Source organism: Leptodactylus fuscus, chromosome 2, assembly GCF_031893055.1.
Source record: "Leptodactylus fuscus isolate aLepFus1 chromosome 2, aLepFus1.hap2, whole genome shotgun sequence".
In the NCBI taxonomy this organism is placed as follows: domain Eukaryota; kingdom Metazoa; phylum Chordata; class Amphibia; order Anura; family Leptodactylidae; genus Leptodactylus; species Leptodactylus fuscus.
Genome location: NC_134266.1, coordinates 151817540 through 151841864, shown reverse-complemented (window position 1 = coordinate 151841864; position 24325 = coordinate 151817540). Strand labels below are relative to the sequence as shown.

Genomic DNA, 24325 nt, shown 5'->3' with positions numbered 1-24325 from the left:
CAAATGTTCCATTTTATTAATCTGGCCATATAGATGAGATATTGATTGGGCAAAGGCTTTCTTTGGAACCCACCATAAATATGCATGCTATGAATTATTTCAATTGAGGACAGTCAAATAGCCCCATTCACATTCAATTGTTGATCACCTTTAAAGGAATTCTTCAGTCGTTTATTTTTCAACCATTATATTGTCTTAAAAATCATCCCCTTAATAATTCTAGTTGTCAACTCACTGGGGGAGGTTTATGATATTGATAATGCCAGTCTTCATAACTCCATCGCTGGCGAAAGTTGCTCCTCAATATATATATATATATATATATATATATATATATATATATATATATATATATACACTCACCGGCCACTTTATTAGGTACACCATGCTAGTAACGGGTTGGACCCCCTTTTGCCTTCAGAACTGCCTCAATTCTTCGTGGCATAGATTCAACAAGGTGCTGGAAGCATTCCTCAGAGATTTTGGTCCATATTGACATGATGGCATCACACAGTTGCCGCAGATTTGTCGGCTGCACATCCATGATGCGAATCTCCCGTTCCACCACATCCCAAAGATGCTCTATTGAATTGAGATCTGGTGACTGTGGAGGCCATTGGAGTACAGTGAACTCATTGTCATGTTCAAGAAACCAGTCTGAGATGATTCCAGCTTTATGACATGGCGCATTATCCTGCTGAAAGTAGCCATCAGATGTTGGGTACATTGTGGTCATAAAGGGATGGACATGGTCAGCAACAATATTCAGGTAGGCTTTGGCGTTGCAACGATGCTCAATTGGTACCAAGGGGCCCAAAGAGTGCCAAGAAAATATTCCCCACACCATGACACCACCACCACCAGCCTGAACCATTGATACAAGGCAGGATGGATCCATGCTTTCATGTTGTTGACGCCAAATTCTGACCCTACCATCCGAATGTCGCAGCAGAAATCGAGACTCATCAGACCAGGCAACGTTTTTCCAATCTTCAATTGTCCAATTTCGATGAGCTTGTGCAAATTGTAGCCTCAGTTTCCTGTTCTTAGCTGAAAGGAGCGGCACCCGGTGTGGTCTTCTGCTGCTGTAGCCCATCTGCCTCAAAGTTCGACGTACTGTGCATTCAGAGATGCTCTTCTGGCTACCTTGGTTGTAACGGGTGGCTATTTGAGTCACTGTTGCCTTTCTATCAGCTCGAACCAGTCTGGCTATTCTCCTCTGACCTCTGGCATCAACAACGCATTTCCGCCCACAGAACTGCCGCTCACTGGATGTTTTTTCTTTTTCGGACCATTCTCTGTAAACCCTAGAGATGGTTGTGCGTGAAAATCCCAGTAGATCAGCAGTTTCTGAAATACTCAGACCAGCCCTTCTGGCACCAACAACCATGCCACGTTCAAAGGCACTCAAATTACCTTTCTTCCCCATACTGATGCTCGGTTTGAACTGCAGGAGATTGTCTTGACCATGTCTACATGCCTAAATGCACTGAGTTGCCGCCATGTGATTGGCTGATTAGAAATTAAGTGTTAACGAGCAGTTGGACAGGTGTACCTAATAAAGTGGCCGGTGAGTGTATATATATATCCACCGGACAATGCACCTGCATGGAAATGTACATCAGCTATAGCTGGTATATGTCCTGCATCATTTATGGGAAAGTGGTGAGGTCGGCACAAACAGTTACAAATGTTTTTCCCCAAAATCTGATTTATACCAGAAAAAAAGGGCATACAAGGCATAATAAATCTTTCTCACTGTATCTTTCCTTATCCTGCTGTCACCTTTTTCAATAAGTTATATGTTATGCTATTCAGAGCTACCATACTTCACAATTGTGTCCCACTTGTTGATTCTTCCCCAAAAATTTAAATTTGATATCTTTATGTTTGAAGCCTGAAATGTGGCAAAAGGTTGAAAAGTTCAAGGGGGCCGAATACTTTCGCAAGGCACTGTATATAAGCATAGTATGCTTTGGTATGTTTTACATCGTGCTACATTTGTACTATGAGATTTACTGTATATAGATTATAGTGTATTATGTAGACTGATGATTTTTGCTAATTTACTCTGTATGAAAAGAAGAGATTTGTGTGAGATATTAAAACATAAAATACAATGAAAGATTGGTTACATGTTGGATGTATGTGTTTGCAATACCCTTTTCTTTTATATTGCTTAGACTTTGCATTTTGTAGAGGTCCCATTGTTTTCTTTGCTTTCAAAAAGATCTCAAACCAATGAAGTTATTACTGATTTTTTGAAACTTTAAAATCTAATGTCAAAAGGACTTATATGTCATTATTTTCTGTACATAACAATGATATATTTCTGATTTCTGTAAACACGCATAAGGTAAGTTGGTCATTTGTGTTACAACAATGTAGTATGAGACTCGACTCTTTTAGTCTTTACATGGGTAAACATGTAAGATGCAGTACTTTCCTTTAGATAGATAAAGTGGAACATCCTGACTGCTGAGTTACATGTTAAGAAGCAGAACATTATTCTGAAGGACACTGTTCTATTTTCACACTTGCTGAGCAATAGATCGCTTTCTAAACACTTCAAATGTTCTTTAAAGTATAAAAAGCAAAAAACCTTATGTTCTTGTTTCCACAGCTACGAAACAACAAAGCTAAAGATGTTTGTCTAGACCAAGGCCCACAGGAGAATCACACAGCTATAATGTATCCATGCCATGGTTGGGGCCCTCAGGTTAGAGCTCTTTCTATTTGTTTTATGGTTCACAGTTCATCGGTTAGAGTCACATATAGATGATTATAAAGATTTACACAATTGAGCAGTAATGGTTTGGTTATTCTAGAATAATGAACTTGTCGTAATTGCATTACTTTAGGGCTTGTTTATCAAGCATAAATATCCATAAAACCACTGAAGTGATATTATTTCTGATTTTTGTCAGCAAATCTAATTATCAAACGCATCTGCAGCGGATTTACGAACTCGATCAAAAATAATGTAATAGTGGAAGACTACTCATGTGAAGAGGAAAAAATATTCATATCATTTTACACGTATACTTGTCCCTTTGTTTTTATTAACATTTTTGTATGTTTATTTCCATGAATCTTACGCATGTTTTGGACTATGAAATTAATAGACATATACGTAATACTTTTTTTTAAGTATTATTATTCAACAGTGGTTTGGACCTGTGTAAATTCAATTATGCCGCCAGCGGGGTGTCTTTAGCCATCATCTAATGCGTATAGTCAGTTTAAATTTGGTTGCAGACAGACATTATAGATACTTTATTATTAAATATATGGGGATATATGGTATATGTGTACATTCAAGTCCTTGAAACTAAAACCCCCTAATTTCATATACAGCATTAGGTCCTTGAATACAAGCCATGACACTTTATATTGTTATGTGACTATACAACCTTGGTGTAACTAAGTTTTAAAAATTGAGGCGTCTGCATTTATAATAAAAAATAACTTTACTTAAATATCAATGATGATATGGAAATCGCAGGATGCTGAATCAAAAAATGGAGTGCAGTGGAAAGTTACAGTATATTGGCTGTCTGGCTTTGTAACTCGGCTTGTTTTAACCTAAAAACTGTTATTTTGTACAGGTATATTTAATATGACTTGTGTATTGTATACATGTAGACCTACATATTTTACATTATGATACTGTACAACTGCAGCACACATAATAGATATATCCATTCATTACAATAATACCAATTACTCCTAATTAAAAGTGTCAAACAATGTTATTTGTGTCATAAATAGTGTCCTGTGGTTGCCATAGATTAACTATTGGAATATTCTTTCTATGATACATGTTCATTCCAAATATTTTATCTTTGCACACTATCTTACTGAGCTTCCACTGTGATAAAACATGTCAGACTCCCTTAAGCATTATTATTTATACCTGCTGTTTGGTAAATAGCAACCCAAATATGTTCAGTCTGTTGCTTAGCAATGTAGGCCAAGATAAGCCAATGATGCATATAGATCTTCACGCTCTGGAGAGCAGGATATGTCACACACATTCAGCTGGCATTCATGGGGGCTTATTATTACACACCACCAGTTCTTATGCATCTCTTCCGGGGAGAGGACAATAGAGGATTAGAAACTGAGATAGGTCTCACAGAATAATATTACCTATATCTCAGGGGTATAGAATCAGAATCTCCTGGTGTAAAGAAGGTGACCTGGATCACTGGGCCTCAACCGTTACACCTGGTACCTGGTTGGCTATCAAAAAAACTGTAAAATCAATACCAGTTCAATGCACATCCATAGACGTTTTGGAATCTAAATTAGGAAGTGTTTTGTATTGATGTATCCTGTTATTTGGCCCATACTTTTAAAATACTGGATTACGCATTTTACACAAAGACTTATGTGAAATAGTACCCTTAGGCTACCCTTACATAATTAATTCTGCACCTAAGGCAGTGTGAAAGCTAAAACCAAGAGTGGGTGAAAAAAGTGAAGGAGTACCACCTGACCTTAATATTTTGGTCCCTGTCTGTGACGGGGTTATAGTATGCATGACCAGGAAGAACAGTGCTATGGACAGAGAGAGGACACTGACAAGTGTGGAAGTGTGGCCAGGCAACAGTACAAATATACAGATAAATTTGGCCAAAAATAAAAATTATAATAATAATAATATTTTTTTTTTATTTATATAGCATCAACATATTCCACAACACTGTACAATGTGTAAGGTTCACAAAAAATACAGACAAAAAAAATACATTACGAAGAAATAGTCAATTCACACAATGGGACTGAGGGCCCTGCTCGCAAGAGCTTACAATCTATGAACATGATGATTTCAGTGGAATCAGTCAACTATATTTTGTGTGTAGTGGTCTCTCCCTCATCTTCTGAGTGGAAGGAGTCATGGAAAAGATTGATTGAGTATGTTGGATTTTAACATGCCTATTTCTTTTATTTCTTGGGAGTTAAGAAATGGACAGACATGATCAACTTAAGCAATCTTGTACATTTATGGTAAAGTCAGGACAGACAAGAATGAGTACGATTAACTTTGGATAACTGGTAGGATCCAGAAGTCTGAAAATCACAGGGGCCACATTGCCCTGACTGCCGTGATATAATAGTATAGTGACTACTCTTCCACTGTTATTAGTAAAAAAAAGAACATCAGGACTAGCTATAACTATTTAGCTATGACATAATATCCAGATACACATAAATAGCACCAGACAGAACAGTCCCATAGGTTCTTTCCAAAGACTACTACCTACAGATTCCCTAAAAAAGTCCCCAACTGCCCTCATAATAGTACCAGTCACTATCAACTCTCATATAGAACTTCCCACATTGTCCTCCAAAATAGTTTTGGCTAAATACTATCCAGGAAATGCTTTCCACAAATCCACAACTCAAAAATAAAAAAAATGTCTAGCACTTGGTAATTTCTTTGGTGTTGTTTCATTGCAGTTACATGAATTACTGTCAGCGGCAACTCACATATATTTTCCTTTTTATGTGGAAACTGCACAAAGAAATATTTTCCTGGCAGAAGCACTTCTGCTAGGAAAGAGATATGTAATCTTGTGTCTATATTATCGACATGTTCTGATGTTTAAATGTACAAATCATTTCTTTATATTTAATGTCACTAAAAGGATTTCACTTGTATGTCCTATATAGAGAGTAATTCTATAGCAATAACTAAACTTACATAACGGATCACTGTACAGTAGCTGTATATTAAAATGAGCCCTATAAATCCAGAATCAGAATAGCTATAGTACATAATACACAATACAACATACTGAAGAGAAGTGATTCATTTCTTTTTCTTTTTTGTTTTGTATTTATTAGACACCCCTAGGGTTCTTGAACCCCAGGAGGTCATATCACTAATGCAATGTATTACAATGCTAATGCATTGCAAAAAAAAAATGTCAATAGAATGTATAGAATGACAGGCCTGCGAGCCTTCAACAGGCTCCCGATTATCATAGCAATGGGATGCAGGCCCCGGAGCTTGCTCCGGGTACCGGCGATCACTGGACAAATGGTGGCACCCAGGTGCCACCGATAAAATGGCGCCTCAGTCAGCTTTGATCGAGGAGCCAGAGGGGTTAATGCTTTAGCGCATGGTATAAAACAGGAGGCATATGTATAACACAGCAGACACCTGTATAACACAGCAGACACCGGGCAGCTATAGTGGCCGCCTGGCTCCCAGGCGGCCACCATAGTTAAACACCCGGCATCCGCTGTAATAGTATGGCAGATGTTGGGAAGGGGTTAAAGGGCATCTGTCATTGGAATTTTCCATTGTTAGGTAAACCTAACATGTAGCCTGTAGAAAGGTGATTGTAGATATACCTTTTGTTTTCTTATCATTGCAGCCAATTTCAAGAAAAACTAATTATCATATTATGCAAATCAGTTTTCAGGGAGCACAGGGCATTCCCCTTGTGTTGCAAGCACCCACCTCACCCCCCCCCCCCACCCCCCCCCCGTGGCCTCATCCTGGACCTGCATCCATGCCCCCTTTCTTGCTTGCTGTTCACTCCTTCTCCTTCCAAGATGGCATCCAAAGCATGTACTGTACGCTCAGGCCCTGAGCTGAAGTGGCCAAGCGAACAGCGCATGCAAGAGATTTCATCTGCACCAATGGGGCAAGGAAGGAAAGAAAAGGAGAAGTAGTGAACAGCAAGCAAGAAGGAGGCAACAATACAGGTCCAAGATGATGACGTGGGGGTGCTCGCAGTACAGGGGGACTAATTAACAGAAGAAGAAAACAGGTTTTTCATGAATACGGCTACATCAATCAGGAAACAAAAGCTATGTCTACAATAAGGCTACATGAAAATAAGCAGAGTTAAACATGTAAAATCTCAATTATAGATATCCTTTAACCTCTCCTGGGCTTCCTTGTGGCTTCCAATGTTCATTCCCAAGTATCTTCTTTATGTTAGTGGCTCCAGAGGAACTGGTTAGGCCCAATCACAATGCTAAGTACCACCGTAAGGTGTACAGGAGAGGTAAGGGAAGGTTAGTATGACTGTTAATTATTTTTCTGCAACACTCTTGTGCCTGTTTTAGATCAGATTTTCCTATGGTATACTGAACAACAATTATAAGCATTTTTACAGTTTTATTGGCAAATACATCAAGTTTATGCAAAGACTCAATATTTACAGTGTTGACCCTTATCTCCAAGACGTTTACAATTCAGTCAGCTTCTGGGGCAAACTCTGACTGACAACAACCCATTTTTGCCTAATAATTGCTTAACATTTATCAAAATTTATTTGTGGTTTGTCCACCCACTTTTTGAGGATTGACTACATGTTCCCAATGGTATTCAGTTCTGGGACGTTTATTGGTGGCAGTATTCTTAGACACAATTGTGAGTGAACCCACTTCCTTGAATGAAAAGCAACTACTCATATGAATTGTCTCATGATGCTTTGCTGTTGGCATGACACAAGACTCATGGTAACACTAACCAACGCTTCTCCAGAAAATTATTCCAGGTGTTACAAACAGTCTGAAGGGGTCTTCATCAGAAAAAAATAGCTTTACCACAGTCCTCTGCAATCCAATGCCTGTACTTCCTGTAGAATGTCAGTCTGTTTTTTGATATTTTTCATAAAGAAAAAGGGAAATATGGAAAAATGATTGTCAACTAAAGAAAAAAGGGTATCGGATCATTGATAATACAATCAATAATAAGATAACACAAGTGTAAATTTAAGAAAAAGTATAAAGTAAGGTATAGAAAATCCAAGCACATTCAGACAAAAGCAGTGATTGTGTGTCCATTACACAGTTTGCCATTGCTACTTCTGGGGTCACCATTGAAAAATCACATACAGTTCTTGACATGAGAAGCTTACTAAACCATCACATTAAAGGGAGGTATGGTCATATGATGAAAAAATGAGAATTTAGGGACTAGCATTCATGGTCCTAGAAATAGTCTATGGAGTTGCTATACTACTACAAAAAGATAGAAGACTGTTGGTTGCAAGAATAGCACATTCTGGATAAAAAAAGAACATGCTTACTTTAATATTGCAACTCCAAAGGGGCAAAAAATGGTAATGTATGTGCACTTCTACATGTAATACAGCAGATAATCAAACAGTTCAACAAGAAGAGTGACAGTGTGTTACCATCTAAAAAGTTTAAAGTGTTGTTTCTAAACCATCCTAATAAAGTAACTATGATGCCATCTAATATACATGTAATTCTTTCTTCAACAGTAATGCTAATTCTCTTCTGTGTTCACAGCTTGGGAGATATACAAAAGAAGGCTACCTCCATCTGGGTACTCTAGGGAGCACAATCCTCTTACCTGATACCCGCTGTTTAGTAGATAACAAAAAAAGTAAATTTCCTCAACTTATGGATTGTGATAAGGTGAAAAGCACACTTCATAAACGCTGGAGCTTTATACAGGTAACTAATTACTTGTTACTGTTAATCAATGAAGAAACACCTTTCTATTCTTTCTAATTTACTAAATATATTTATTATGTTTAAGAAATTGTAATAAAGTCTTGAGTTTTTGTATTTTTGCTATTTTTATTTTTCATTGATGGTCAAGCTACCGTATTTTTCGGACTATAAGACGCACTTTTTTTCCCTCAAATTTGGGGGGAAAAGAAGGGTGCGTCTTATAGTCCGAATGTGGCGCCTGGCACCCGCTGTACTAGAGAGGCGGAAGCCGGAAAGGGATAGACGCCGGGGCCTGAGACATCGCTGCGCTCCTCTGCCCTGCATGAAGCCAGCAGCGGGAGGAGTGATGCTATTCAGCTCCTCCGTCCCCCTGCCGCTGGCTTCAGGCAGGGCAGAGGAGCGCAGCGATGTCTCAGGCCCGGCACCTGTGCCAGCGTCTATCCCTCCCCGGCATCCACCTCGCTAGTACAGTGGATGCCGGGTCAGTATCGGTGGCCCCTTCTCCCCCAGGGCAGGTCCCCACCGGCCCCGTACCTGTAGAGTTGCAGGCCGGCTCCTGCGCGGCGATATCGCAGGAGCCGACCTGTTCGGGTGACAGCCGGGAGCCTAATGAGGCTCCCAGGCCTGTTACTGCTATATTAGTATTGCGGCTGGTCTCTATGACCAGCCGTAATACTAATAGACAGAATGTCCCATAGACGGCAATACAGTGTATTGCCGTCTATGGGACTTGCAATCAAGTGACCGCAGGTTCAAGCCCCCAGGTAGATATTCCCCAAAATGGTATAACTAAAAAGTACAGCTGGCCCCACAAAAAAAAACACTATGCATCCCCGTACAGCTGCAGGGTCACCTGTCAATGTGGCCTTGCAGCTGTTGCAAAACTACAACTCCCATATATTAAATATTTTACCATTTTTTGCTTCAAAATTTTTTTCCCTATTTTCCTCCTCTAAAACCTAGGTCTTATAGTCCAGTGCGTCTTATAGTCCGAAAAATACGGTATGTTGCTGTTTAGATATGTCATAAGTTAATAAGCAACAGTTATCAATCATAGCATTATTAAAAGAATTATATAAGAAAAAATGTCTTTGTACCGTGTTAGCCAGTGGATATGAAATGAAAGAAATTTTTTGAGAGAAGTCCTCAGTAGTTGATATCTTTAGTAGTTGATACCTCCCTGTGCCAAAACACTTCTGCAATGAAAATCATAATATGACCAAGGATATAAAGATCCTGGTACTAAGAGGGAATTTTAGAAACAAAAAGGATCGCCGCATATGGGAGATTAAACTCATGATGACCTTCAACACTGTCCAAAAGGGGTTAAATCAGGAACAGGGTTTTATGATGTTTTATAACGACTAGACACCACGTCACTGATCAAAAGAAGCCATAAACCCAGAGAACTTTCCTGTGAACTGATATATATGGTTTTTTAAACTGTTTATTTACATGTTCTGTTCCTCTGTGTGTGTGTGTGTGTATGTATATATATATATATATATATATATATATATGCCTAACTTCAGAAATTTTGTTATACCACCCTGATGAAGAGACCTCTATAGAGTCTCGAAAGCTCGATATGTCATCAAGAAAAATTTTTAAGTTAGCCATTAAAAAAAGGTATCAACTACTGAGGACTTCTCTCAAAAAATTTCTTTCATTTCAAAATAATTATAGTGAATAGTGGCAGACATATACTGTTAAATGTACAGATACAAATATCTAAAAATACTGTACCAATATCTCTATTTGCAACTATGTTTTGAAGGGTTTGTCCTAGTTTTATATTTTTTTAAAACCACTGCAAAAGGCATAAAATAACAAAATATTAACACTCAACTTTTCAGTCGCCTGATTCTCCAGCCATTGTTTTTATTTCAGAACATGTGATTTAGGGACTACAAGTTGCTATACAACCCTTCCACCAACTTCATTAACTATATTCAACAATTCATTTTCAAGTGCAAAATGTGGGAATATTTCCTCTGCCCCAAGTTCTTGGGTTACCCCATTAATTACTTTCATATTTTCATCAGCAGGGGTTAATTTAGGGTCCTTGAGTTGAGACTAGCAAGTGAGGGAGACCAATTTCTGGAGTGTCTTCTTCTTAGTCTCATTCTCAAATCAGAGTCACCCCTACGACTTATACATGGTCAGGTTCTCCCAAGGGAACTGGATCAATAAAAGATACATTTAAACCTGTCTCCATCATTTCCCACATCTGCCAAAACAAAGGAAAATCACATTCTAGAATGACATTATATATTAAAGTCTTAACAACTCCGACTTCATGAGTAACTTTTCCACATGAAGTATCAAAAGACAACATGGCAGTGGAGTAATCTTTGGTGTCTCCATGTATGCAAATGACTCCCATCTGACTGTGTTGTAATTTTCTGGTGTCAACCAGGCAGGCATTGACAAGAGTCACAAGACTACCCGAGTCCAACAGAGCAGTAACAGATTGTCCTTCAATAGTCACAATACAAGTTTGTCAATCTGTGCTTTGAGAGAGCAAGGCAGGACCAGAAAACAGAGACCTCCTCTGCCCAACATCACACTGCAACAGCTAAATCCACAAGTGGAGAATAGGCAGCAATATGGCCCAATCTGTGACAATGCCAGCACGTAATGTTCAAAGGCATTTTAGGGCAAATTGGACTAGAGTTCCTGGCTAAGTTCTGAGCCAGTCCCTACTCTATGGGCCTCCTGCACCCGCTTTATAGTAGGAACAGTCTTACCCTTCTCAGGTTCGGGTATCCACTTCTGGTTCCTTGGGGCCGGCCAAGCAGAAGAGCAGAAGAGTAGTCTTGGAGATATTCCTCATTATTCAGATAACACTCTACCAGGGCAATAGCTGGTCCACATGGGCTCTGGGCTCTGTTTGTCCCACACATCACTGTATCTGCACTGGCAAGGCTCAACAAACCAGTCCAGGATGACTCTTTCCACCACTGGAGCAGCAGTAGATAATTCTGGGTGTAGCTGCTTTTTAACCTTGTGAAATAGGTCATACATTTGTGACCTCACAAGTTTATCCCTCTGGAACTTCCAGGTATGTACTCACTGGGCTGTGACAGCAGGGGTAATACATAATTGAGCGAGGATTTCTGCCTTCAGTTTGTGTCACTGTCTGGCATCTTGCTCACTTAGATCAAAGTAGGCTTTCTGCGTCTCCCTCACTGAGAAACGGAGCAACTGTATCTTCCCACTGGTCAGCTAGAAGTATTACCATCTCAGCGATTCTCTCAAAAATGGTGAGGAATTCTTCCACATCATCCCCGGGGGTCATCTTTTGTAGAGACGCTTGCACTCTTCTTCCAGGAGTGACACTTTGCGGAGGGATTAGAGGCTTTTCTGGTAACAACTTTTTATTAAACACCTGCTGCTCTCTGAAGGCGGCTTGTGTGGACTCTGTAAGAAGACGGTCAGTCTCATGTTGATTGGCGTTGGCTTGTTGCAGCTGAATTTTAGTCTGGATGATCTGTTTCCCCACATCCTCTATACTTGCAGTGTCTGGTTTTTCAGTAGCCACAGACTTAATGCACAACATAAAACTTGCTGGATTTTTTTGCCTGCGCAGCCTCCACCATTTGTAACAGGATTAGTTCGGGATCATCATCTCCTCAGATAGACGAGCACTTTTTGCACAGTAATGAAAGTCCAGTCCAGTCAATTATGGTGTAACTGGCTGCAACCAGTTTTATTAGTGCTTTTCAGGCAAATCAAAACAATTACAATTCAAAATAAATCCTAAATCCTAGCCTCCTGGCCACTACTTACAACACATGTACCTAACTACTGAGAGTTGGCCCTACAGCACAGCTCCATAAACGCAACACACAGCAGTTTTACTCACACGTGGTTTTCCCAGGACCAGGGCGCGATATACCTGATTGCTCTCTTGTCTTGAATACACACACAGTTCAGGAAACAAGGAATTAACTCCACTTACCCCAAAACCTGAAGTGGGTCTGAATGGAGTAGACACACCCAATTCTCCCTACTCTATCAGCCAGACCTTTTACCTTTGGTAAAGCCCTCCAGCAAGGAACAGAGCTTTCTTACTACAAGCTTTTCTAGGTGCTTTTAGACCATATGTGACAGGAACCTTGGAGAAATATATCCTCCTTCTATCACCTTGCCCATGATCCTTTCTCTATACTATATAAAATTCCGCTAGTGGGAAAAAAAAAACTAGCAGAACCCATTGAAATCAATGGGAGGCTTTTTTTTAAGCGTGGAAAATTCCACACCAAATTCCTCACCATTTTCCCCCGTGTGAATGGACTCTAAATGAGCAAAGGTTTTTTTTTCTAATAAAATTGTATATTTAGTGTTTCTATCGTTTTCAATCATTTGTTTCTTTCAGAATGGAGCAATAATGAACAAGGGTACAGGACGTTGTCTAGAAGTTGAAAACAGGGGCAATGCAGGAGTTGATTTGATTCTTCGGAGCTGTACAGGACAAAGGTGGACAATTAAAAATTTCATCAAATAGCAACAGGAAACACAGAGTGATCTGCAATCGGAATATATTAAAGACTTTATCTCTTTCTTTAAGAGATATTTCTACAGAATCAACTCTTGGAGTTATTTCATGTCTTCTACTGTCGAGCGGGTCAGACAATTTTTTCCTTTAGGATTTAATTTAACAGCAACCATTAAATTTATTCTTTGGGATTAAAATGATCCGGTACCAAATTTCCCATTTTGCATGCTTGATTGTTAGTCTAATGAAATCAAAACTCTGTGACCTAACTTTTATGAAATTTATCAGCACAAAGAAAAATGATACAAAAGAAACAGGTTGTCTTTTATGCATCAAGTATTCTTTCCAATAAAGATTATTTGCATTTCTGAGAATTACCCATTAATGCAGTGATCCCAAACCAATGACTCCGCTAACACACTTAATTTATGAGTCCCCAGCATGTGGATTCCCAGCTCTTGGCAGCTACAGCTCCTGGATCCCCCAGCTCATGGCAGCTCTTGTCACCAAAGCATTACTAAAACCTTGTTTCTTACATGCACCACTATGGTCATAGTCATATTGCTTGGCCAATGGAAATTGTAAAATGGAAGAATAAAAAAAAGAGGATAAAATGCTTGCTGGTGTAGGATAGCAAAATAGTGTTTAGGTTGTTAGTACTCATGTAGGTCAAATGAATGGTGTTCTTATCTATTATTTAATAATCTTCAGACTTGTAATGTTAGTAACACACCCTGGTGTTGCTCTCTAAGGGAGTGGGTTAAATCGCAAACTTTTTGGTGGGTTTCACATCCTAAGGAAGGAATCTGTAGCATTTACAAGGTAAAGATATAGCAACTTCAAAGAAAATCCTTATCTTTAACCCCTTCTGACTTGTCATATATGTGCTGCACAGTAGTCATACAGGCTCGGTAGCTGTGCCTGTGTCATTTTGAATGGGAGTCATTTAAATCTGATCCTTTCTTTTTGACCCCATGGTTGGCAGCCATTAAAGGAAAACAGGTGAAATTCCTCTTGAGGGACTAATAGCTATTGAAAAAAAAAACAATAAAATTATAACATCTGTTTAAAAATAAAAAATGCAATCCAAAAAAGCCATTTAACTTATAAAAAATGCTTTACTATAGGAAAAAAAAAAAAAAAACCTACACATATTTGGTATTTCAATGTTTGTAATTACTCATACTATATACTGTAAGTAATAAAGTTTGATCCTGTGTGGTGAGTGCTGTATAACTGAAAAACTTTGCCATGTTTTCTATTTGAATGAAAACTACAGTTTGTCCATTAAAAATAGGTCCTCACACTGTCTATTGACAATAAAATATGTTGATTATGATGTTAATCTGTTTTCCCTTATTCCTAACAGCAGATCAATACGGGGTATTTCTGCAATTGTGTGTTGGTAGGATAATTTTTAATGAACATATATTATGCAAGACTATAGTACCCTATAAGAGGGCAAAAGAGACCCCCCCCCCCTCTGTGTTAGTTATAAAGTAGAAAATCCTATCCTAGGGAGGGAAGCTTGTGCTGCTGTTAGGACTAAAGCAAAACAGATTAAAATCATAAACAACAATTCCCTTATGTCTTACAGCAGAACAGTACGGGGATGTAGCAAGTAATTCCCCTAGGGAAAGGCCCCTATCCAAACTACCCTGAAGAAAGTTCAGAATCACATCTACAGTAGGATCTGAGAAATCAACCTCTCGTCTAGAGCACCTATCTTTGAAGATGTTACTGATCCTTAGGTAGCTTTTATTGGTAGACCGGATAGACTTCAGCAGCCTATTTATCTTCTCAAGAAGAAAGAGAGGCCTGCTGGAATTCTCCAAGGTGTTGTCATCAGATGAGAGCGTCTCATCAATCACCTCGAGGTCATCTTCAGCAACCAGAGAGAGACTCTGCTTCTCAGAGCGCTGCTTTTTTTTAAAATCTGGCAAATGGAGTCCCGGATCTCCTTCAAGGAGTCCTCCATAAACTATTTGACCCATACGACAACGTCTCGCATCGGAGTTTTGCTCCGTGCTGGGACCACAGCACTGATGGCAGCCATTAAACTTGTACCCATCTGGCAGTGGTGTATTGCAGTCCACAAAGGACAGATGTTTCCGTTTCGAGGATCTCTTTCTCCTAAAGTTACCATTGGCACTGTAAGTGAAGGAAGACTATTTATAAAGAAAATTAACAAGTCAGAACAGACTGTTAAACATACCATGGAATAAAAGGAAAAGTACCTTTTACGCTAGGTTCACACCTGTGTTCTGGTCTCTGTTCTGTGCTTTCCGTCTTCTGCATGCAAAAAGACGGAAAGCATAGACCGGGTCCGGCCATGAGCGGCGGTGAGCGTTTTATGCTCTCCACCGCAAAACCGGGTTTTTAAATCCGGACACAGAGTACTGCATGTCTGACTCTGTGTCCAGATTAAAAAAAAACGGTTTCGCGGCGGAGAGCATAAAACGCTCACCGCCGCTCATGGCCGGACAGCTTTCTCACCCATTCAAATGAATGGGTGAGAAAGCCTCCTGCAGGTTTCCGTCTCCTGCTCTGTTTTATGCAGGAAACGGAAACCTGCATAACGGACACCTGGGCGCAGATGTGAACGAGCCCTTAGTATGAATCAGGCAAGGAAAAACAAGAAATCATTGCCTAAGTAAACAGTGTCATGTCTGCAAAAACACCAGAAGCTTTACCCTCTTATTAAAAGAGAAAAAAAAGCCAGATCTGCCCAGAAATGATTCTTCTTTATAGGGAAGGGTGAAGGAGGGAATAGGAGAAGAACAGGTGCCCCACCAAGAAAAGCGTCCCCTACCCTTCTTTTACCCTTTTATAGGGTACCATTTTCATGCATAATTTATATTAATTAAAAATTCAGCCTCTCCTATTAGCACACAGGGGGCTGAAATACCCCGCATTGTGCTGCTGTATGACATAAGGGAAATAAATGTTATGACTCTCAGAATATGTACTACAAAGGGTATAAGGAAACTAGACTATACACCCAAATTTGTCCTTACTGGAGTCACAAATGTTTAAACTTTAACTTTTATGGTACCAAAGTATAGCTTTGTAGGGAGCCATCAGCATAGACAGAAGGCAGGCTTTTGCTGGGGGTATTGCCCAGGATCTGTTTGTTCACCATTTTGTTTATTTAGTATTTCTCTGTGAACAATTAATCAGAGAACGTTGGGGGACATTGGGGGGATTGTCCAGTCTGGATGTTTTAAAAGGAATATTAAACGTTAAATTTTAAACATTTGTGACTCCAGTAAGGACAAATTTGACTCTCAGAATATGGCAACGCAAAGCATTTACTGCACAAAAGTATTTTAAAAAAAACCAAACACTATATTAATCCAATTAATTGTATCATTAACAGAATAAAGTTAAAAAATAATTCCAGAATTCTTGTTTGGTAACTTCTGCAATGGGATTGACCTGAAAAAGTTAATGTCTCATTTATACCTCATTATGACCAATGTAAGAAAAAAGAAATCAGAATTGTTTTTCTTTGATCATCTAAGCTCATCAAAACTGGATATGTATTCAAAACATTGTAAATTCTTCAAAATGTTACCATTAAAAATAAATTTTGCCCCACGAAGAGCGATCCCTGGCACAACTCCGGCAAAGGATAGATAAAAAAAAGGTAACGGGTTTTGGAATATAATGACACAGAACAAATATTTTTCAGTGATATTTATTATACAAAAGTGGTAAGAATTAAAAAAACTAAATTTGGCAATTCTTTTATCAGAATGGAGTTAAAATTTCATTTAGTGTATAGTGAATAGGATTAAATAAAGAAAACAATGGCATATTTGCAATTTTTTCCATTTCACATAGCGTTAAAAGTAAATCAATAAGTTATGTATACCGCTAAACCTGTATATACCTGTAAATTATAATAAAATAATCCCTCATACAGCCAAGTCAATGAATAAAAAATATATGGTTTACAAAGATGAGAAATTGAAAAGAAACTGTTGCATCTATGTCCAAAATGCTCCTAAATGGGTAACTAAATGAGTCACCCCTCCACCCTTCTCGTTTGTCTCCCTTCTACAGTTCCAGATTAGACATATCCTAAATAATAATAGTTTGACCTACTTCAATGTGGATCAGATCTTGTGCTGATATAGAATGAAGCTGTGCCTTTTATGATGTACTAAAAATATACCATTCCAAGATTACTGCTGATCAATAAAGACTACAGAGCAAGTATACAAAAAAAGGAAATGTAAAGTGTGTGCATTGCAGTTACTAGGCGTTTAACATTTTATGGATGTAGTAATGGCAAATATTGATTGGTTACAACAGAATCTAAAATATATACATTGCGAACTATATTATGGGGATGGAGATCTGGTACTGTCTAATCTGCAGGTTTGCTAAGCATGTTTTTATTTGTTTTATAAACATGTCATGCGTAAATGTATTGATTTCAATGGAACTGGAATAGAAAACACAGCTCACAAATAAAGAAAAACAGAATTAAACTTGCTTAGTATGTTCAAAAATACAGCATATGCTTTGTGTGAATGCAAGACAAGGAAAACGCTGCTTTTACTGTCATGTCAACTTTGTTAACACTTTATTTGGGTAGATCACATGGATGATGTTGGAGAATACTGAGGATCCATGTATGATGTGTGTAGAATTCATTACAGTACAGTAAATACTTACTTAAAGACCAGAAATTCTCAGAAAATCATTCATCATATGGACTCGCAATAAAACCATATTCTCTATTTCATACTGCATTTTGTTCAAATCTACTGGTTCTATATAGAAATGAATATATTGGAAGAACAGGACATATAGCAATGATATGGTTAAGAATAACAGCTTCTGTTTTACAATAAAGAGAACTGAACACAATTGTTAATGGTAACTCACCAGATATAGCTACTATTGCTTTACAATTTAAATGGGATCCAGGTATGTCAGGCTCTCAAACCTGACCAACTGATTGACGACCCCCTTTTCATTCCTACACACACTATTATGCTCCATAGTGACCCTTGTACACAGTATTATGTCCCACAGTGGACCGTGCACAAAGTAATATGCCCCATTGTGGACACCCATGAACAATTATTATACTCTGACCCCAGAGTATAATAATCAGAGATTCAAGGAAGGATGCAAACATTAAAAAAAAACACTGTTACTTACCTCTATGTGGCTTCGGCACACTCCCCGCAGATGTCGGCCAATTTCAATGATATACGGGATGTCATGTGAGCAGGGGCTTGCATAGCGGCGCATTAGGATGTAAGCCCCAGCCCACATTATGTCTGGGACGTCACCAAGTAGGCCTGAAGCCTTCTGGAGACAGGAGAGGTAAGTTACAGTGTTTTTTATGTTCCCTCAACTCTCTTGGCCCACCAATCATTATACTCGGGGGTCCAAGTATAGTGATAGCGGTGTTTGTGGGGTTCGCAGGCTCACGTTCTCACTTACTGATTCACCGCTCCTGTTCACAGCCGTCTCCACAGAAGGAGAAGTGCCAGCGACCATGAGCAGGAGTCAGGATTGGTAAGTAAATAGGGGTCATTACCTGATGGAGTTACTCCAGCGGGTAACGGCCTATTAGAAAAAAAAAATCCACAGCAGTTGCGGCTGCAGCCGGGCCCCTAGTGTTCTAGCTTCCGCTGCTTCCATGGTAATTACACCCCTGCTTTATGGTCTGAAACCAGTGAAGCAATGCAGAGATAATCCTTGATTTATGTCTATACAAATCAACCTGTAGGGGTGGGGTCTGATTTGCCCAGTTTGCCTACAGATAGCCATAAGTGATCCAGATCTCACATTGAATTGTCTAATGCCACTGTTATGCATAACAGTAGACTACACTATCCATACAGTGATGTCCATTTTAAAAACATATTTTTATGTACTTTTATAAAACATGGGCACCTGTAAGTGTCAGTTGCCACTGTACAATATTATGTCATCCAATTAATGTGAAGCTTTTACAGCAAATACCTTAAATATGCAGGAATAATACAGTGTAAAAAGACCTTACCTAGTAAGAGGGACATTGATGATTTGGCCTCTCACCTTAAACGAGCTTGGCGCCAGGACTTCAAAGTGGTTAACACTATGCCAATTTGAAACAATGGGTGGATGACCTGGAACTGACACACTTATAGAGGGCGTTCCCTTTAACATCATGTCGAGTAATTCTTAGTTTGTCAATACTTAGTCCTCTCCTCCGTAAAAATGAGATACTGTATAAATTCAATTATTGAAAACATTACACAATATTGTATAGCAGATGCTTATACTATATAAGGGTAGTGATTTGAGCTTATATGCAGTGATTCAAAAAAGAGGAAGCCTGACACAATAATATTCTACTCTTCCAAACACAAGTCTGTATGACCTTTGCGTAGGTCTAGGACTATAAAGGACAGGGTGGGGGTTATTCTATACTCTGGTCATTAGAAAGAAAGCTTCTCTATTGAGGGATTCTATAGGCCAAAAGCATGAAATGTCAATCAGACTATGTTCAACTGTCCTTTCAAATACAATATATTTTACAGATTCGATCATAACACTGTGACTCAGACTGATAATAATTGTGTGACGAAATTGAAGCTTTACATTGCATCTCTTGCCATTTCTATTCCACTGAAAATGCTGTCGTCTAGGCAGGGGAACTCAACTAATTTTAGTGAGGGTCCACTTATTTGTGTGTGTAGTGAAATTCAATATGTTATACAGTCCTATGAAAAAGTTTGGGCACCCCTATTAATCTTAATCATTTTTAGTTCTAAATATTTTGGTATTTGCTACAGCCATTTCAGTTTGATATATCTAATAACTGATGGACACAGTAATATTTCAGGATTGAAATGAGGTTTATTGTACTAACAGAAAATGTGCAATATGCATTAAACCAAAATTTGACCGGTGCAAAAGTATGGGCACCTCAACAGAAAAGTGACATTAATATTTAGTAGATCCTCCTTTTGCAAAGATAACAGCCTCTAGTCGCTTCCTGTAGCTTTTAATCAGTTCCTGGATCCTGGATAAAGGTATTTTGGACAAACAATTCAAGTTCAGTTAAGATAGATGGTCGCCGAGCATGGACAGCCCGCTTCAAATCATCCCACAGATGTTCAATGATATTCAGGTCTGGGGACTGGGATAGCCATTCCAGAACATTGTAATTGTTCCTCTGCATGAATGCCTGAGTTGATTTGGAGCAGTGTTTTGGATCATTGTCTTGCTGAAATCTCCATCCCCGGCGTAACTTCAACTTCGTCACTGATTCTTGAACATTATTCTCAAGAATCTGCTGATACTGAGTGGAATCCATGCGACCCTCAACTTTAACAAGATTCCCGGTGCCGGCATTGGCTACACAGCCCCAAAGCATGATGGAACTTCCACCAAATTTTACAGTGGGTAGCAAGTGTTTTTCTTGGAATGCTGTTTCTTTTTGGACGCCATGCATAACGCCTTTTTTTATAACCAAACAACTCAATCTTTGTTTCCAAAATGAAGTTGGCTTCTCCAAATGTGCTTTTTCATACCTCAGGCAACTCTATTTTTGGCGTACGTGCAGAAACGGCTTCTTTCTCATCACTCTCCCATACAGCTTCTCCTTGTGCAAAGTGCGCTGTATTGTTACCGATGCACAGTGACACCATCTGCAGCAAGATGATGCTGCAGCTCTTTGGAGGTGGTCTGTGGATTGTCCTTGACTGTTCTCACCATTCTTCTTCTCTGCCTTTCTGATATTTTTCTTGGCCTGCCACTTCTGGGCTTAACAAGAACTGTCCCTGTGGTCTTCCATTTCCTTACTATGTTCCTCACAGTGGAAACTGACAGGTTAAATCTCTGAGACAACGTTTTGTATCCTTCCCCTGAACAACTATGTTGAACAATCTTTGTTTTCAGATCATTTGAGAGCGGGCTGCCCATGTTCGGCGACCATCAAACTTAACTGAACTTGAATTGTTTTGTAGAAAGAAATGGTCCAAAATACCTTCATCCAGGATCCAGAAACTGATTAAAAGCTACAGGAAGCGACTAGAGGATGTTATCTTTGGAAAAGGAGGATCTACTAAATATTAATGTCACTTTTCTGTTGAGGTGCCCATATTTTTGCACCGGTGAAATTTTGGTTTAATGCATATTGCGCATTTTCTGTTAGTACAATAAACCTCATTTCAATCCTGAAATATTACTGTGTCCATCAGTTATTAGATATATCAAACTGAAATGGCTGCTGCAAACACCAAAATATTTAGAACTAAAAATGATTAAGATTAATAGGGGTGCCCAAACTTTTTCATAGGACTGTATATTATATAGAACAATTATTATTTGGTTGTGGAAAAACTTATTCCCCCCCCCCCCTGTTAATTCAGACCTGACCACAATTGAGGTTGCAATTTGGATTCATATACTGCACCAAAAAAGACTGAATCTTTGTCCTTACCCTAAGGGAGCTTTCACATAAAAGTATTTTTGCAAGACAAAATCAGGGATAAACCAGAAACAGTGACATGTTAAAAGCATAATGGAGGGATTAAAATACTTTCCATATTTTGGACCCCCTTTTGGTTCAGGTTTATAAATATGTAGCGTACTGTAACATTTTACTCTGTAAGTTTTCCCTAGGGCCCTATTCACACTTTTCCATTTGGTCAGTTTTTTGTCCATGTTTTTTAGGCTATGGCCCCATGCTGTGGAAACACAGCTTTTTTTGTTGTTGTTGTTGGAGATTTTGTTGCGTTTTTTAAGTCAAAGCCAAGAATGGCTATAAAAAGAATGGGAAATATATGGGAAGAAACGCAACAAAATCTGCAACAAAAAAAGATGTGTTTCCGCAACGTGGGGCCTTAGCCTTAGGCCAGGGCCCCCACGGGACGTAAACGCCGTGATTTGCCCGCAGTGGAGACTCTGTGGGAAAAATTGCAGCATTTTACAGTGCAAGCAAGCATGCGAATCTCATGCCCACTTTGCAGAGAAAAATGCAGTGTGGACACGCTGCAATTTGCAAAGCCGTTGCAGCTTTGCAAATCGCAGCATGTCAATTAAATCTACGGAAAAGACAGCGGCTTTCCCATAGATATAATGGGAAGAGAAAGTCTGCAGAGGAAAATTCTGTGAACTTTCTCTTAAAAACGCTGCGGAAAGAACCGCAATGTTTTCACGCAGCGGTTCTTTCCGCAGTGCTTTAACGCTGCGATTAGGTCCCGTGGGGCCTTAGCCTTAAACAGTTTTGAATACGTTTCCATACATTGGATGCAATCTGCTTTGCATGTGATTGGATGTGATCTGCCCTAGACATTAATAGACATTTGGTCTGTAAAATGGACCAAAGCAGTGTGTGTCCCTGTTTTTATTTTTATTTTTTTTCACAGAGCAAAAGTCTGTGAAAAAACATCTTCCTATACTTATTGAAAATAATTGGCATGTATTGTCCATCAAGAATCCAGGCAGCAGATGTCCGTGACTCACTGACTTGTGTATAAGCCCTAAGCCATGGAAATAAAGATTAATAAATATGGTCCATCTATAGAGACAGCTGTAGGATCTTATCGTTCAAAGCAGAATTCTGAAATAAAGTAAGTTGCAAAGTTGATTAAATTTAATACTCGGAACAATGAACACTAAATGTTAAAACCATACAACTCTGATAATAGCATTTTCATTGGCTTCCTAGATTAAAGGAATTTTACTGTAATAGAAAGCCATGTGTTCTGCAAAAGAGTAATCTGCAAAGAATAATGGAATATAGTTTTCTTCTCTTTTGATGACTTACTGAACTGCACTTGTTATATATTCCAGATGAATGGAAAGGAAATTTGCTTTCACAAAGGTACGCAGATGGCAAACATCACTTTGTTCTGTAGACAAACCACCATCAATTTTAGAAAATGTACTATATACTTGCAATACTCTTTAAATAATGTATGCCCTATTAAAGTCTTATTTCCACATCAAAGGGTATAGGTTTCTTCATTTACACTGAACTTAATAAAAAGGCAGTGATATTCACCACAAGTATATCTACCTATAAGTGTGCTATTTCACAGACTAGACTAGGAACATAATTAACTCCTACAGGACATACATATTTTACAGCAATTCTTTTCTTTATGCAATCACTGATAGTATATCCTGCGAAAAAAGAAAAAAAAAACCTTTTAACTTTGCAACATACAGTAAACTGAAACCGCAATGGCAGCCGTAGTGGCTGCTATGGGGCCTGCAACTCTAGGGGGCCCATTACTAGACATCGGCAAACTGATTGTTTGGTATATAATGAATAATGGCTGCCACAAAATGCATTATGGTAAATTATTATACTCTGGGCTCTTCATATTATATAGAATATAATATGTACTCTGTGGGCGGCTTGTGTATGGGGGCACTTACTGTGTGGAGACCTGTATACATAGGCACGTACTGTATGGCAGCCTGTATATGGTGGCAGTATACCATATGGGGGCTTATATACTGGGATAGTATTCCTTATGGGGGCCTGTAATGGGGACAGTATAAGATATGAGGACCTGCAGTGGGGACAGTGTAACATATGTGGGCCAATAAATTGCAATTTACCATGTGTGGGGATCAAAATACTGAATGGGGGTCAAATATTGAGTGTGAGGTTAGTAAAGGGGAGGGGGTAATACCATGTGGGGGCCACATCTTTCTTAGTGAAACCCCTGGTAACAACTTAATGAAAAGACTGTAACCTGTGGCTGTGATCATGTAAATACATATCCAGTGAGCTGTGCTTAATGGAGATTGCCAGAAGACTTTTGGGGAGACTTGCCTGCTGCCAGGAAGATCTAACCTATGCTGTCCATGTTTGAAAAGAAATATTTAATATCTAGCTGGTTATGGCAGTAAATATTCAAGTGTTCTGTATTGCTACATCAACAAAGTATTACACAGTGTACACTGACATCTATTTGCTGTTCATGTAATGCATTAGATACTCTTTGAATTTGGTCCCGACTTGATAGTATACATAGTGTCCGGAATGTGGAAACTGCAAGTGGCTGAAACCCATTAGGGCAGTCCATTGAATTTATTATTTGTTTCATCCATAATATTTGGGCCTTCACAGGTGGGAAAGTTTTTGGCCACATGTAGTTGCCACAGGGTGGCCGCTATATGTACCATTACCCTCTACTCAGATTTCCCTTTAAGGATATTTGGAAATAGGTTTTTGAAAACCAGACAACCCCTTTAGCCACTCGATACACTTAGTAGTAATACACAGGTTTTGGAGAATGTATACATATATTTGGCAAATTTATTTGATAAAGCAATCCTGTTATAAGAAAGCCAGATTTTATTGATGCATTTTACCTTTGAACAGAATTTCCCTTTAAG

At 38.9% G+C, this 24325-nt stretch overlaps 1 protein-coding gene across 1 annotated transcript in view; it reads left to right on the top strand.

Annotated features, from left to right (window-relative positions):
• The window catches only part of GALNT17 (polypeptide N-acetylgalactosaminyltransferase 17), a 359033-nt gene extending 343806 nt beyond the window's left edge, over nt 1-15227 (top strand). Inside the window, exons 9-11 of the mRNA XM_075264887.1 lie at nt 2624-2719; nt 8284-8451; nt 12833-15227. Of these exons, the coding sequence (XP_075120988.1) occupies nt 2624-2719; nt 8284-8451; nt 12833-12961 (393 nt within the window). The 3' untranslated portion in view covers nt 12962-15227. The remainder of the gene's footprint in view (nt 1-2623; nt 2720-8283; nt 8452-12832) is intronic.
• Nucleotides 15228-24325: the final 9098 nt, after the last annotated feature.